Genomic DNA, 13,604 nt, shown 5'->3' with positions numbered 1-13,604 from the left:
GGCCTTAAAAATTTACATAACTGGTTGTTTCCCAAAAGTACAAAAGAAAGTCCTGAAAATAGCTGATGGTGTTTTCTGATTTGGGTAGCTGGAAAATGGGGAAACAAGAATTATGAAAAGCTTACTCTCATTCATGTAGCCTGTATTCATATGATAAAAACAGAATGGTTATAATCCCACAAAGGGTTATTTCTGGAATAATGAAAGTATTTTCCTGAATAGGTATAAAAAACTGGACTTTTTGAGACAGCAAATTGGCACAGAAGTTGGAAATCCTTTAGTCTTTTCACATTATTTTCCAGCCTTATTAATTCAACAAATATCTGCAGAAATACAAATATGTGCCAGGCACTATGCCTGGGGCTATGGATACAGCTGTGAATAAGACAGTCTCTGTTCCTGCCCTAATGAAGTTAACATGTGGTGGGAGACGCAGACAAACAAGTAATTACAAATGTGATGACTAGCAGATAAGGGGAATTACAGGTCTCCATGGGAGCCTCAAACATGGGGACATGGCCCAAGGAAGTAATCTTTAGGTTAAGATCTGAAGAGTGAGGAGACAACTTTAAAAATAGCGATACACCAGTCAGAAGTAGTATAGGGAAGTGCCATCCCTTCCCCAACACCATTCATACAATGCTCTGTGTGAATTAGAAAAGGCATCTGCAGAAGCTACTTGCCTTGGCAAGGGGAGCTCAGTCTGCATAGAATCCCCCATTGGCCCTCTGGTTGGACACCTTTGTATGGGGCTCAAATGGCACATCCGCATAGAATGTCCCTCCGCCATAGGACAGGATTTTATTTTATTAAAAGTACCACTAAACAGTACTTATTACCTTGCAAATAGGTGAAATATAAGTTGAAATAATTCACATTTTAAAATGATTGCAGACCATTCAAGTTAAAGGTCGGGTTAATGGTCATCGAATACTTAGCAGGAAGAAAGAAAAAAGTGAAAGTATTCCATTTTCCTATGATAAATATAAATTATATATTACGATTACTCACATCTAAAAATATAATTATAAAAGAAGGCATGTGTTTAGCTGAATTTTTTCATTCTATCAGAGAGGAAGCCCTTATACCAGAAACTTCACTACTTTACTGTGAAGGGGAGGAAAGAACAGGTAGGGGCAAGAAATGATCCAGGAGCATGAAACAGTCTGTAGAGAAGAGAAGCAGGGGCATATTAGCATGACTGAAATATGTACATTATGGCTAGAGTAAAGAAAGCAAGGGAGAAAGTGGCATGAGATGAATCTGAAAAAAACGCAAGGACCAAATCATGGAAGACCTTGTAATGTAAGCTGTGTTGAAATTTTTGGATATAGTTTAAATTTATTTTACTTAAAAAGCACCACAGTAATATACATATATGGAAGACATAAAACACCAAGCAAAACTACTTCAAAGCTTTTCTTTTAAAATTTCTTCTATGTCTATATGATAAACAATGTGCTTATACTATTTGAAATATTTGTATTACAAAAATCTGCAAACATATCCAAAGTTGAGTAACGAACACCCAAGTATCCCTTCACCCAGATTCAACAATTAACCATACATGACCAATCTTGTTTCATCTATAGCCCCATCCAGTGCCTTCCCCCACCCTGGGGATTATCATGAAGCAGATAATATTACATCATATTTTCCAGTGTGTTATACCATTATTTCTTGATTTACGAAAATATCTATTAACTGTGTTTTAAGAGGCATGAGAATTTTACTTGAGTGTCTTATTTCCTCTAATCCATTGCTGTTTGACAATTTTGCTAATTTTAATATTTATAGTGGTTAAATCCATAATTTAAATCTATATACAATCATCTTGCTCCATAATTTAAATACTGTATAAGATCATCTTGCTTTGTTCCATTAATGTCAGGCATTATCTCTTGGCTCTTTTCCACTTTCCAATACACATTGCTGTGGCCTTCACATTGGCAAGGTTAATAACTTTACATTTTGTCCTGTAACATGTAGGCTCACTCCAGCTTCTTGAACCACAAGTTCCATTTGAGGCTTGTAAGCAAAGGAATGCAATGTGTATGACATAAAATTTAGAGAGGCTATTCTAACTACAATGTGGAGAATGGGCTGGAAGGCAGCAAGAGCAGAGCCAGCAATTCTGAAAATGTGGCAGTTTGGAAACCTAATCGCCTGTTTCATATCATGGAATGCTTGGAATTGCAGGGACACCAGGGCACTTAACAGAGAGGCCATTACCCAGAAACCTATGAACCTGTGGGATATTTCCATAATCTCTTAAAGTTTCCTGATTAAAACTCAACTAACTTAGAATAAGAATATCTCAAATACTGTACTTTTCTAGTTGGCAGTGGTCTAGAGTAGAAGTGGGAGCTCTTCTAAATTCCTTCCTTTGAGTGATCTTTGGCAAAAAATAAGGGGAATTCCCTCCAGTACCCACACCACTCCCCCGCCTTTTTTTCAATTTAGAGAAGGGTCAAGAATGGAAATCTTTAAAGTAGAATGCAGATATTACAAAAAGGGATGAACACAGGATAAAATCTAGGAGAAGCAGATACAAAACTTGGAAATGAAGAGATAAACTTTCCTCTTTGTAATCTGCTGGATCTTGCTTTTTGTATACTTATGCACATTATTTGTCCAAGTTTAGACAGAGCTGCTCACTGTAACATTCTCATTTGAGAACAATGGGTCATAGTGCAAAATAAACATATAGATGAGAGGAATATTAGATTTGGTAAGAAAAGAAAGATTTTTAGTTCAATAGATGGCAGACAAGAAGCTCATGTTGATTGAATCACGAATTATCTATGTGGATAAGAAGATGGGTGTGTAATTTTCAAGACTAGGCTCAAAGAAGACTAGAAGTCACCAGAAGCTTGAAATACATAGAGGTGAAGGAGTTCTAAGATGCTGTTCAAGGGTGGAGCTGGAATACAGAGCCAAAGAGAGAGCTCAAGTCTAAATGTCAAAAGAAAGATGCCAGGCAGAGGCCCAAGAATAAGCTTTGTTCAATAACAATGCACAGATCCTGGAGCTGGAACTGGTCACCTGGAGAGAATCTGCAACTGTAGACCTTGGCCACAGGCATTGTTTATAAAACACCTCTGATCCATCATAATGTGGGCAGGGAATCCTTAAGTGTGTTGAGTGGATTTGGACAGAAAGAAGGGTTGGCCAGGGTGGGAAATAGAACCTTGGAATAAAGATTAGAGCAGAATTCTTATGTAATTGATGAAAATGGATCAAAGGAAGTGGGAAAATGGCACTAGGCAAGACTAAAATTTTGAAGTAACCAGACAAAAAAATACTAAGTCATAGTTGGGTTGGACTCAGGAGGATGACTTCAACTGTGACATTTCTGTTTAGTTTAAACAAACATTAGTATTTATTGGAATACATGACTGAAAAGTCCAAGGGAAGATCCTTCAGGCATAGCTAAATCCAAGAATTGAAATCATGTGACCAGGACTTGGTTTTCCCCATTTCTTGCCTCTTCTTTCTTCTATGTTGGTGCCATTCTTAGGCAGGCTTCCTTTATGGGTAAGATGATTACCAGAAGCTCCAGAATTACATCTTCTTCTCTGATTCTCTAGTATCAAAGAAACTGTGTGCTTCCAAATATATACCTAATGAAAGTCTGATTTACAATTTAAGAAAATGGATAAAAGGAAATTCAACAACAAAGTTTTGATTTTTCCTGTGTTCACTTTGGATTTTTATTAAATATCAAATTTAAACAGGCTACCTCAGAGGTCTGCTGTGACGATTACATGAGATAATCCATAGAAAATACCTCACATGATGCCTGGAACATATTCACTGTTCAGTATGTATTAGGTGTCACTGTTCTTTCATTTAACAAATATTTATTGGGCATATTTTATGCACAAGGCACCTAGCAAAGGACACTAGCGAAAAAAGAAGAAATTATTCTAGAATTGAGAGATGAGATTCAAGAAAAGACATCCCCTAGGTCAATCCTCCTTCAGAGAAGCCACTGTATTCTCAATAAAGCTTATGTAATTATATTCAAGACAAACAACTATAGTTAAAAGTAAACTAGAGAAAAAATGGGTAGGTGTATTCCTCATTAATCCTGGAGAAGAATCTTCAATTAGAACTCCACCTACCAAAGAATTGGGATAGGTTAGAATGAGATTATGAGACAGCTTCAGGGAATGTTGGGTTGTGGGTTAATTAAGTAGGTTTGGTCAGCTGCATCCAAGCATATTGTAGAGTGAAGCCTACCATGTCTATGGGCATTTCTGCACAGCTGGTATTAAAAACTAACAGTGCCTTGATTAGATTCCATGGTGATTAGAGGAGCCAGAGGTTTATGTAGGGGTGGTTAAATAACTTTTACCTTTGCTTGAAATGAAAGTCCTGGAAAATGGAACTAACCAAAAAGACTGAAGTACAATAGCCTTGTAAGACCCAGTTTGAGTATACGCCATTATTCTCTGGATTAGGTTATACTCGAGAACCCTTCCAGAGGTGGGAGGAAAGATGTGGGAGGAGCTAGGATACCAACAAGTATTCTTATTGATATAATGATGAGTACAACATTGACATGCTCTAAATACCCTTATTCAAGGGACCTCAAGGTAGTCATCCCTGAAGTGAGATTCAGTGTTCAAGTTTTCATAATTGACTGGACAGACAGGCCACCATGGGACCAGGTAAAAGTTAAAAAACACTGTTACATGTGTATACATGGTGCAGACTACAAACATGTTTACAGTTATCGAACTGAATATTCACAATCATCCTGTGAGGCAATGAACACAGAACCATAGACAGGTTGAGTTTCCAAGGTAGTTTGATGCTCTCCCCACTATACTAGCCTGTCTTCCAAGTAATTAGAAAACTTCTCAAGGCATCAGAAGTGCAGAGCCTTGCTAAGGGCCTGTAGGAGTGAGGAGTGACATCAGATTCTTATGGCAAATTTATCCCAGTTGGGGTCCCAGAGTCTTCAGAAATAATGGTCTAAAATAAAAGTTAACAGTGTCCCAGGACCTCCAGGTGCCTCAGCTAGGGGAGCTACAATGGCAGACAAAGTCTCAGAGTCTTGGAGACTCTTGGAGTTGGGTCAGGAGGGACTCTGATCAGTGAGAGTAATACTACAGGTAGAGAAACAATATAAAAAGGCACAAGGGCACATACCTGAGAGAATTGGTCCCATTTAATCTTATGACCTTAACATCCTTCCAAAAGTAGGATTCAGGTTCACGGTACTAAGCACAGGAAGCCAGAAACATGGGTGGAGTTGGAGGACCGATCACTTCTCTTCTCCCCCCATCCCCTCCCATTTTGCTGCACAAACTTTACTTCTTGGCTTGGAGGTACACTCTCATGGGGTTTTCCTGCCACTTGGGCAGGCAGGCCAGACTATCAGCCACTTCCTTCTGGACAGGCCAGCCCCAGGCCTCAAAGAAAGGAACCAGATTCTTCTGCACTTTTTCAGAGAACTTCTTCACCCATAGGTTCATCCTGCCAGCATTGTCTTTGGGCAGGCGAGAGAGGGTCTGGTACTCAGCAAAGAGCTGGCTGAATGGCTCCCACCCAAAGCCCTCCTGGAGCTGGGAAAAGAAAGAAGGGGCAGAATGAGGTATCAAGTCTGTCAAAGTAATCCCAACATGCATGTTTGGATGAATATTTAATATAAAGTGATTACTTCCTCTGAACCATTAGCTTCACTCCTATTATTTGCCCCATCTCCGCACCCTACCCCTGCACATAAATACAATCTCATTTATTCATTCCACTCCTTGGCCACAAAAATATATACACCTTCAGTCTAGTTAGGGGGTTGAAGGGCATCTAATGTCTAACAAGAGATTATCACTCAATAATTGACAGTTATTGTTATCTTTAATTAAAAAAATATGTCTCCAGACCCTAAGCATTTTCTAGGCATTAAGACAGGTTTTGAGCTTGGCTGAGGTGAGAAACCCTCACATCTTATGCATTTTGCATATTGGAGCCCCAAAAGTTGGGAATCTCCAACATTCACAGATCCAATAAAATCCTTGTTGTTGTTTTTTATAACCATTGCAGATCTATGTCTGCAAGGTTACTAGTTTGCTTTTGTGAAAAACTACATTTGGGGTGGAAAAAAGAAGCAGATGTGTCACAGGGGCTCAACATGAAAGTGACTCATACTTTATAGAGAGGCAGCCCACCTGGTGGGGATGGTGAAGGGGTTGGAGGGCTCCTGGATCACCAGGCTGCTACATGACTATGAGGTCTGGTGGCCTCCATCTCCTTTCATTTCTGCCCAGTACCTGTAAATATGTTTCCAGAGCTGTCCATACATTCCAGTCTTGCAAGGGGGCTCCCTTGTCCAGGTGTTTTTTGATCCTCTTCTCTCGTTCTGGAGGACTCAGAGCAGGGTGGGCGTGAGCCCGGGAGATGCCCAGGACCATCTCATGCACGTAGACTGACCAGAGGTTGCAGGTGGCCTCGGTGGTGTGTGGGGGGATCTCCCATCCAGGCCGCTGCTGGTTGTGGCCCAGCTCATGGATGGCTCCCCATAGACCTCTGCTTCTTATGCCAGTCTCATTAATGAGCTCCTGCACTGACTCCAGGTGGCACATGATGGGGTATCCTGAATGCATCCAGCCTGGGAACACAGAAGGAAGACAGGGACATGTGTGGGTCCCACCAAACACATTTCCCTTCTTTCTGCTCCATTGTGTTAACTTCTCTCACCATCCTGAGTGCCCCAAATAATTTCAGAATCTCCTTGCTGACTGGAACATAGACGGCTTTCCTTGACACAGTCAGAAACTTCATCCCCCTCCCAGCCTTTCACATCTGAGTTATGCCTTCCTTGCCACTTTGGTCCTGAAGAATATGAATACACTTTACAGAGTCATTCTTGCTGACATGGTTAATTTCATGTGTCAACTTATGGTGTCCAATTGTTAAGTCAAGCTCTGGCCTGCCTGTTACTGTGAGGATATTTCATAGACGGGAAATGCATCTATAATTAGTTGACTGCATCTATAAATCAACAAAGGAGATTGGCTTCAGTAGTATGGAGAGTCCCCTCATCCAAGCAATTTGAAGGTCTTAAAAGCCAGCAGAGAATTTCAGAGGTCAGAAGAATAATTTCTACTTCAATTTCAACATTGACTCTTGCCAGAATTTTCAGCCAGTGGTATTCTCCTGGGGAATTCAAACTAAGGTCTTGAGCAACACATTTATTGGAGCTTCCAGCTTCTTGCAGCCTGCCTGTGGAATTTGGACTTGTCAGCCCCCACAGTCACATGAGCCAATTTCTTATAATATATATATTCATATATACACATACACATATATACACATAAACATATATACACATATACATACCTATCTATCTATCTATCTATCTATCTATCTATCTATCTATCTATCCAATCTCCTGTTCGTTCTGTTTCTCTGGAGAACCCTGACTAATACCCTTCTAATACACTTGCTATAATTTGAAGTTTCATTTTTTTGTTGGCTTCTTTCACATGTGAGTCTGCAGCATTATATTCTATGCTTGGACTTGAAATTCCTTGAGGCTAGAACAGTGTCACTCTTTCTTCCAAAATGTAAACAATCATTTTTCCAGATTTACACTATATGACAGAGATAATTTTGTCCAACACTCCTATATTACATATAAGAAAACTGAGGTCTGGAGCAATTTTCTCCACAGGGGAATAAGAGTTCCCTATTTTTCTTTATATGCCCCTCTTTCTTCCAAACCACTTAATACTTAACACAATCCTCTTATCTCACTTCCTGCTTTCATTATCAACACTGACTTATATTTGAAGGAACTATTTTATTTTTTATCCCTCCCTGACACAACATTCAATGATCTGTGAACTCTGTTTTTTTGTAGATGGTTCTACCCCTCCATGAAATCTCCTCTTACAGATTTAAATTATTTACCTTTTCACATGTAAACATTTTTTCATCCCCATCAAGGTCCACATCTTTATGTCTTTTTCTCACTTACTTGACCGGTAAAAAATATGCTTTACACATATTGGACATTCAAATAAGGCAAAATAATAAATAAACAGGGTCCACTGACTATAATAAATAAACAGGGTCCACTGACTAGGCACATTCCCCTTTAGCACCCACCAGCTGAGATCTGCACGTCAGCAACGATCCTCTCAGGACAGCGGAAAGGGAAGGGTCCAGCTGCCAGCCTGGCTATAGCCTGCATCATCTCATCCCAGAGGTGGAGTAAAGGCTCAGGGTCCTCCAGGGCACAGAGGTTTGCGGTTGGCACCGTCAAGATGATGTTGTCCGTTGCCAGCTCTCCCCAGGGAGCTGGGTTCTCCTGGATGCACTTCTTCCATTCCTCCTGGGATGTCTGACCTGTGACCAAGCATCAAGGAACCTGTCATTCACTTTCTCAATTTTCCTTGTGTTGAAAAATGCAACTTGAACCCTAGGAAGAGAACACTGCAATAATGAAGTGGGTCTGCATGTTCCACATCTCTTATCTCCATTTCATCCCTAACAGGACTTCCTCCTTCTCTCCACCAGCCCACAGCCCTCTCCTCCTTTAGCATCCAGTTCTTAAACCTTGGCTTCCCTCACTCTCCTTCTTCCCTCAACTTTCACTCCAAATCTCTCACTTACCCAGCTTGTAGTATGGGGCAGGCACGGCCCTCCTGATGGTGACAGACACAAGGCCCAGTGCACTGCCCTTGGGCACGATGATGTACAGCAGGCCCCCCCAGAGGCAGGAGACTGACCGTTTGGTTCTGTTCATGCAGCACTGGTGAGTCACCACAGGGGCTCGAGATAACTTGCTGGCACTGGTCAGGTCATCAGTATGGCAGCCAATCTGTACCTGGAGAGGAGATTCTTCCATGTGTTGGAGGAATTAGAGTCTCTGGGCATGGGGGAGTGAGGTGGGGATGTGTGTGGATGGTGGGTATTAGGCAAACACATCCATGTACCTCCAGCTTGCCCTTTCTGTGAGCCATGAATGGAAACTGAAACTTTAGCACTCCAAAAGGGACTAAAAGTTATGTATACTCATTTTTTTCCAATTGATCATTATTAGACATGAATGCATGAGACATGAGAGCATGAGAGGCCAGGCTGATTCTGAGGAGGATGGTGCTTCTGTAACAGAATCCAGGGTGCTTATACCAGCACCTAAGCCAGTGTGGAATTCCAATTTGGGGGATGAGTTAGAGGGGATCCTGGTCTGCCCTCTGCTGAGCAGAGTGGTGGCCTTTCGAGAGACCATATAATCTGGCCCGAGGGGTAGAGGATTCTGTCCCTACCCTTTTTTCCATGCCTTGCCCCTTCCTGGTCCCATTTTGTCTGGAGTCTTGGAATTTTTTTCCTGAAGTTTAATGTAAGCCAGCACCAGACTCAAGGAAATGCCCCTCAGAATGGAGGAGGTAGGAAGACTCTTAATTCTGAGTGTATGACATGTTTTTGTGAGTGGTGGGATTAAGTGACATCCTTCAGGTATCCAGGGAAAGAGACAAAACTCAGAAAGGCTTGTGCTTGGAGGAACAGGTGAGGTACTAAACACGTACCAGGGGCTCCTCTGCGTCACATTTGGTAGGTAAAATAACCACACATGGAAATCAGAGGCTTAAGCTGGAGTACTGGATGGATCTGATATTAGGAGCTCTGGGACCTTCCATCACTAACTTTGTTTCTCTGAACTTTGGCTGCCTCATTGGTAAGATCAGTAAAATGGGCAGAATAATACCTTCCCATCCTCTTAGCTGCACTGTTGTGATTTGGAACAAGATACTGGATGGGAATGAAACAGACTAAGGGTTTGAAAGAAGTTGGCTGTGCGGTGTCCTGGGCTCACCTTGAGACCAGCAGAGGCAGCAGCTTCAGACAAGGAGACTTCTGCATTTTGTCCGTCGAGGAGGTAGAGCCCGGTACTCACCCAGGAATCACTGTTGCCTGACAAAAGCCATAGAAAAGCCTGAATTCTTCACCCTACATGACACCATGTCCACCTGGAGTCTAAGAGCCCCTGCCGGAGGTATGGCTTCTCCCCCATACACCTCAGCTCATCCATGCTTCTTCAAACTCATCCCTCCTAAACCCTAAGCAGAAACCCAACCCCTGTCTTCCCGGAAGTACCCCATAAAGAATGGAGCTGGCCTTCCTCAGAATGGGTACCTGCAACATCCTGGGAGGTCAGCCAATCCCACCAGTCCCCCACAGTCCTCTGGGCACTTCCTCTTCATTTCATACCTGGGTTGGTTCCATTGATCTGCACAGTGATGGGGTGTTCTGAGGGGTACAGACTGGAGGAACAGGTCCCAGTTCCAAGCCCCTGTGCCAACTGGGAGCAGTCAGTTCCAGAGTGGGCCAGCTCTGTGGCCAGGAAAAGCACTGCAGCCTCACAGGAGTCACCGGCAACTGGGTTTTCCCGGCTCACAGAGGGGAGGCCTGACTGACGCAGCATCTTCCTCAGGAGTCGGTGCAAGGATGTATAAGCAGGGATTCCCTCAGCAGGAATCTGTAGGAAGGCTGCACCATCTATTCCCAGCTTTGCCAGCCAGCTCTTTTCCAAGTTCCCACCCTCATTGTTCAGTATAGCCTGGAATTCAGACAGTGCCTTGCGGAAGTGGTAGCTCCTCATCTTAGGTGTGGGGAGGGGGAAACGGCCTGGGTTCAGACTCTGACCTAGGATGCTGAGGCCAAAGCAATTAAGGATGTGGTTACCAGGGAAACCAGCCAAAGGCGAGTGGCCTGGGTTCTGGGAGGCCCACCACCAGGCCTGGCCCCCAATCAGTAACCCTCCTCCTTCAGCCACAAATTGCTGTAGCTCCTTAGCCTCCTTGTCACTGTAGGCCACACAGCAGTAGACACACAAGTTACTGGTCAGATGAGGCTCCAGACTGCATTCCAGGCCATGCCCTGACAGCAGGGGACACAGATTATTTAGACGTGTGTTCACCCCAACTTTGCCTGTCTGTCCTCGGGCCAGCCAGCGCACAGCATTGAGCAAAAAGGGCCCCATCTTGGGAGCACACAGCATGCCCTCATGGGCAGCCAAGACCACCCGGCCCCGGCCATAGCGGGCAGCTGCCAGGAAGCAGCCGAGTTTGTTGTCTAGCCCCAGAGGGAAGGCCAGCGCCCCATGCACCAGCAGCTGCGAGGGAATCCCTCCGGTCTTGATGTCCAGCTGTGAGATCCCTTCCAGGAGCTGCTGCTGATCCTGACTGAGATCCTCCCCACACCTGGGAAAGAGACATAAGGGACAAAGGGGTAAAGTCAGTTAATAAACGAGCTCTTGAAATGAGCTCACTGAGCAGAGAAATCTACGTGTGGGTAGAAAGATGACATAGTTCATGTTAACCTTTTCATTATTACTAATAACATTTTAGATTTTAGTATGTAGCACTGTATTTTATCTAGCCTAAGACATATTGTTTCACCTGTTACAACTGATGGCACATCATTGTTTAACTGGCAGTGCTTGTTCTCTTAGCGATACATAAAATAATTCTGCTTCTTACAATCGATGTGGCCATAATTTGATGATATACTGTAGGATGAGGCTGTGGCCTTATCTTACATCTTAAAATATACATTCTCCAAATGAATCTCTAAAAGAATTCCATGGAATGTTCCCATGCTAAAATCAACTAAGTGTTGAATATTCTAGCTTAGTTTATGTCTTTTTAAATAATAAATGAATTTTTAAATATAAATGAATTGAGTTAGAAAAAATAGTCTTTTATTCCTAGAGAAAGTAGTCCTGCTTATAAATTTCTCAGAGCTAATGTTTTGTCAAGGAAGGCTGCAAAAAACATCAAACAGCAGTCTCCAGATGCTACCACTGATCTAGAAACACATCACAGGTAAATTGTCTTAACAATACACTTGAAGATTTGTAAAACCCCATACCATATTTTATTTTCACTAAAATTTCTTGAGAATATTTCCTACTTTAAAAAAAAATGCTCAAAATGTGATAAATAAAAAAAGGTTTTAATTTCAAGAAATATTTGTTTTTGCTTTTTTATTAATTTTCACATAGCCTAAATATCAAACTATAGGGGATTGGCTATATAAATTATGGTTTACCCATACATAGAATACCAGAAGGTAATAAAAATAAATATTAGATAATATTTTACAATATGGAAAGCACTCATACAAACTAAAAAAAAAAAAAACTCTAATGAGCTCTAATTAAGCCAAATTTTGCAAAACAAAAAAAGCAAAAGTCCATACATAGAAATAGGATCTGAAGCATATTTATCAATGTCTTCAGTGATCATCTTGGCTAGTGGCATTACAGGTTATTTAAATTATTTTTCTAAAACTTTATAGTCTCAATTTTCAAAAATGTCTTTTAGGATAAAAATCAAATGTTATTTTTAAAAAATAAAACAGTCTGAGTAGCAAAATGTTATTGAAGAAAGCACCCCTTGCAGCACATAGTTTCTCCTTTTCATTTTTCATCAGCATGAAAGGGACATACGATGTCTTTAGTTTTGTCATCCCAGTTTCAAACTAACGTGGCACATGTCATGAGGGTTCAGGCATTAGTTCTGCATGAAGAGTTCATTTTGGGTGGTAATGACATTATGTTAGAAGATTTAATAATGAGTGAAAGCATTCTACTCCCCAGTGTTCTTCATTGTTGTTTGAACAGATACCTCACAAGCATCTCAGCTAATGACAGGAGACGGTCAATGTGGAGAGTTGTGCTTAACGAAATTGATAAACTGAAGGTTTACCAAATATCCTGTTTGTTTCCACTCATGTGCTTATAAAAATGTCTGACTGCTCTTGTGCAGCTGGGTGGGTAACCGCGTAGCTGAGGAGTTTGCTGAGTCAGGACGTGCGTCCTGCTTCCTCTCTTGGCAGAGCAGCCTGTGATCCTGTGAAGGTTACTTTGCCCTCAGAGCCACACTTCCTCATTTGTTTTTGGAAGTATCAAATAAGGTAACATCATACATTGGCTAATAGAGTGCCTGATACATAGTAAGTATTTAACACATTTGTGATTATTTAAAATACATAAATTTCAAGCAATATTTATTTGATGATTAGGGGCTTTATAATACTTAAAGATCACAATTTTGAAAACTGATCTTCATTGAACAGCACTTTAGATATAGATGATATGTAAAATTGGTCTGGATGTATCCTAACTTTCTTGAGATTCACTGAATACCATCCTACATGGAAAGTTACTAAAAGGTAGGGCCATGTCTTGAGTGTTTCTCTGGTTCCAACAGTACCTAGTACCCTGCCTGGTGGGGAAGACATTATACAGCAACAGCAAGGCACGCCACAGAAACGCGGGAGCTTTGCAACTGAAATCACAGAGAGTTAACATGCAAACGGATGAAGCAGCCATCTGAGCAGCACTGCCCCTTACTAGTGCCTCAGTTTCCTGTTATGAAAAAAGGACCTACTGTAACATTGCTGTGAGCATTAAATAACTTATTCTGCATAAAACACTTAGGAGAGTACTTGGCACTCCAAAATATTAACTACTGTGTTGGTTTGGAGCTAAATGTACCCCAGAAAAACATGTTCTTAAAATCAATCCATTCCTGTGGGTGTGAACTCATTGTAAGGAGGACCTTTCAATGAGGTTACTTCAG

The 13,604-nt window shown here is 41.6% G+C and overlaps 1 protein-coding gene across 5 annotated transcripts in view; it reads right to left on the bottom strand.

Moving 5' to 3' along the window:
* Positions 1–1,396: 1,396 nt before the first annotated feature.
* LOC119533972 (TRPM8 channel-associated factor 2-like) overlaps positions 1,397–13,604 on the bottom strand; it is a 32,779-nt gene continuing 20,571 nt past the window's right edge. For 4 of the 5 annotated variants that reach the window (XM_037835943.1, XM_037835944.1, XM_037835945.1 and 1 more), the window contains 6 exons: positions 10,228–11,219; positions 9,833–9,930; positions 8,629–8,842; positions 8,122–8,361; positions 6,282–6,619; positions 1,397–5,576 (listed from right to left, as the gene is read on the bottom strand). In XM_037835943.1, the coding sequence (XP_037691871.1) occupies positions 5,322–5,576; positions 6,282–6,619; positions 8,122–8,361; positions 8,629–8,842; positions 9,833–9,930; positions 10,228–11,219 (2,137 nt within the window). In that variant the 3' untranslated portion in view covers positions 1,397–5,321. The remainder of the gene's footprint in view (positions 5,577–6,281; positions 6,620–8,121; positions 8,362–8,628; positions 8,843–9,832; positions 9,931–10,227; positions 11,220–13,604) is intronic. The other variant, XR_005216935.1, reaches the window with a different exon arrangement.

Source organism: Choloepus didactylus, chromosome 5, assembly GCF_015220235.1.
Source record: "Choloepus didactylus isolate mChoDid1 chromosome 5, mChoDid1.pri, whole genome shotgun sequence".
In the NCBI taxonomy this organism is placed as follows: Eukaryota; Metazoa; Chordata; class Mammalia; order Pilosa; family Megalonychidae; genus Choloepus; species Choloepus didactylus.
The sequence above is the reverse complement of the archived record's forward strand: the minus strand, read 5'-3'. Positions and strand labels throughout refer to the sequence as shown.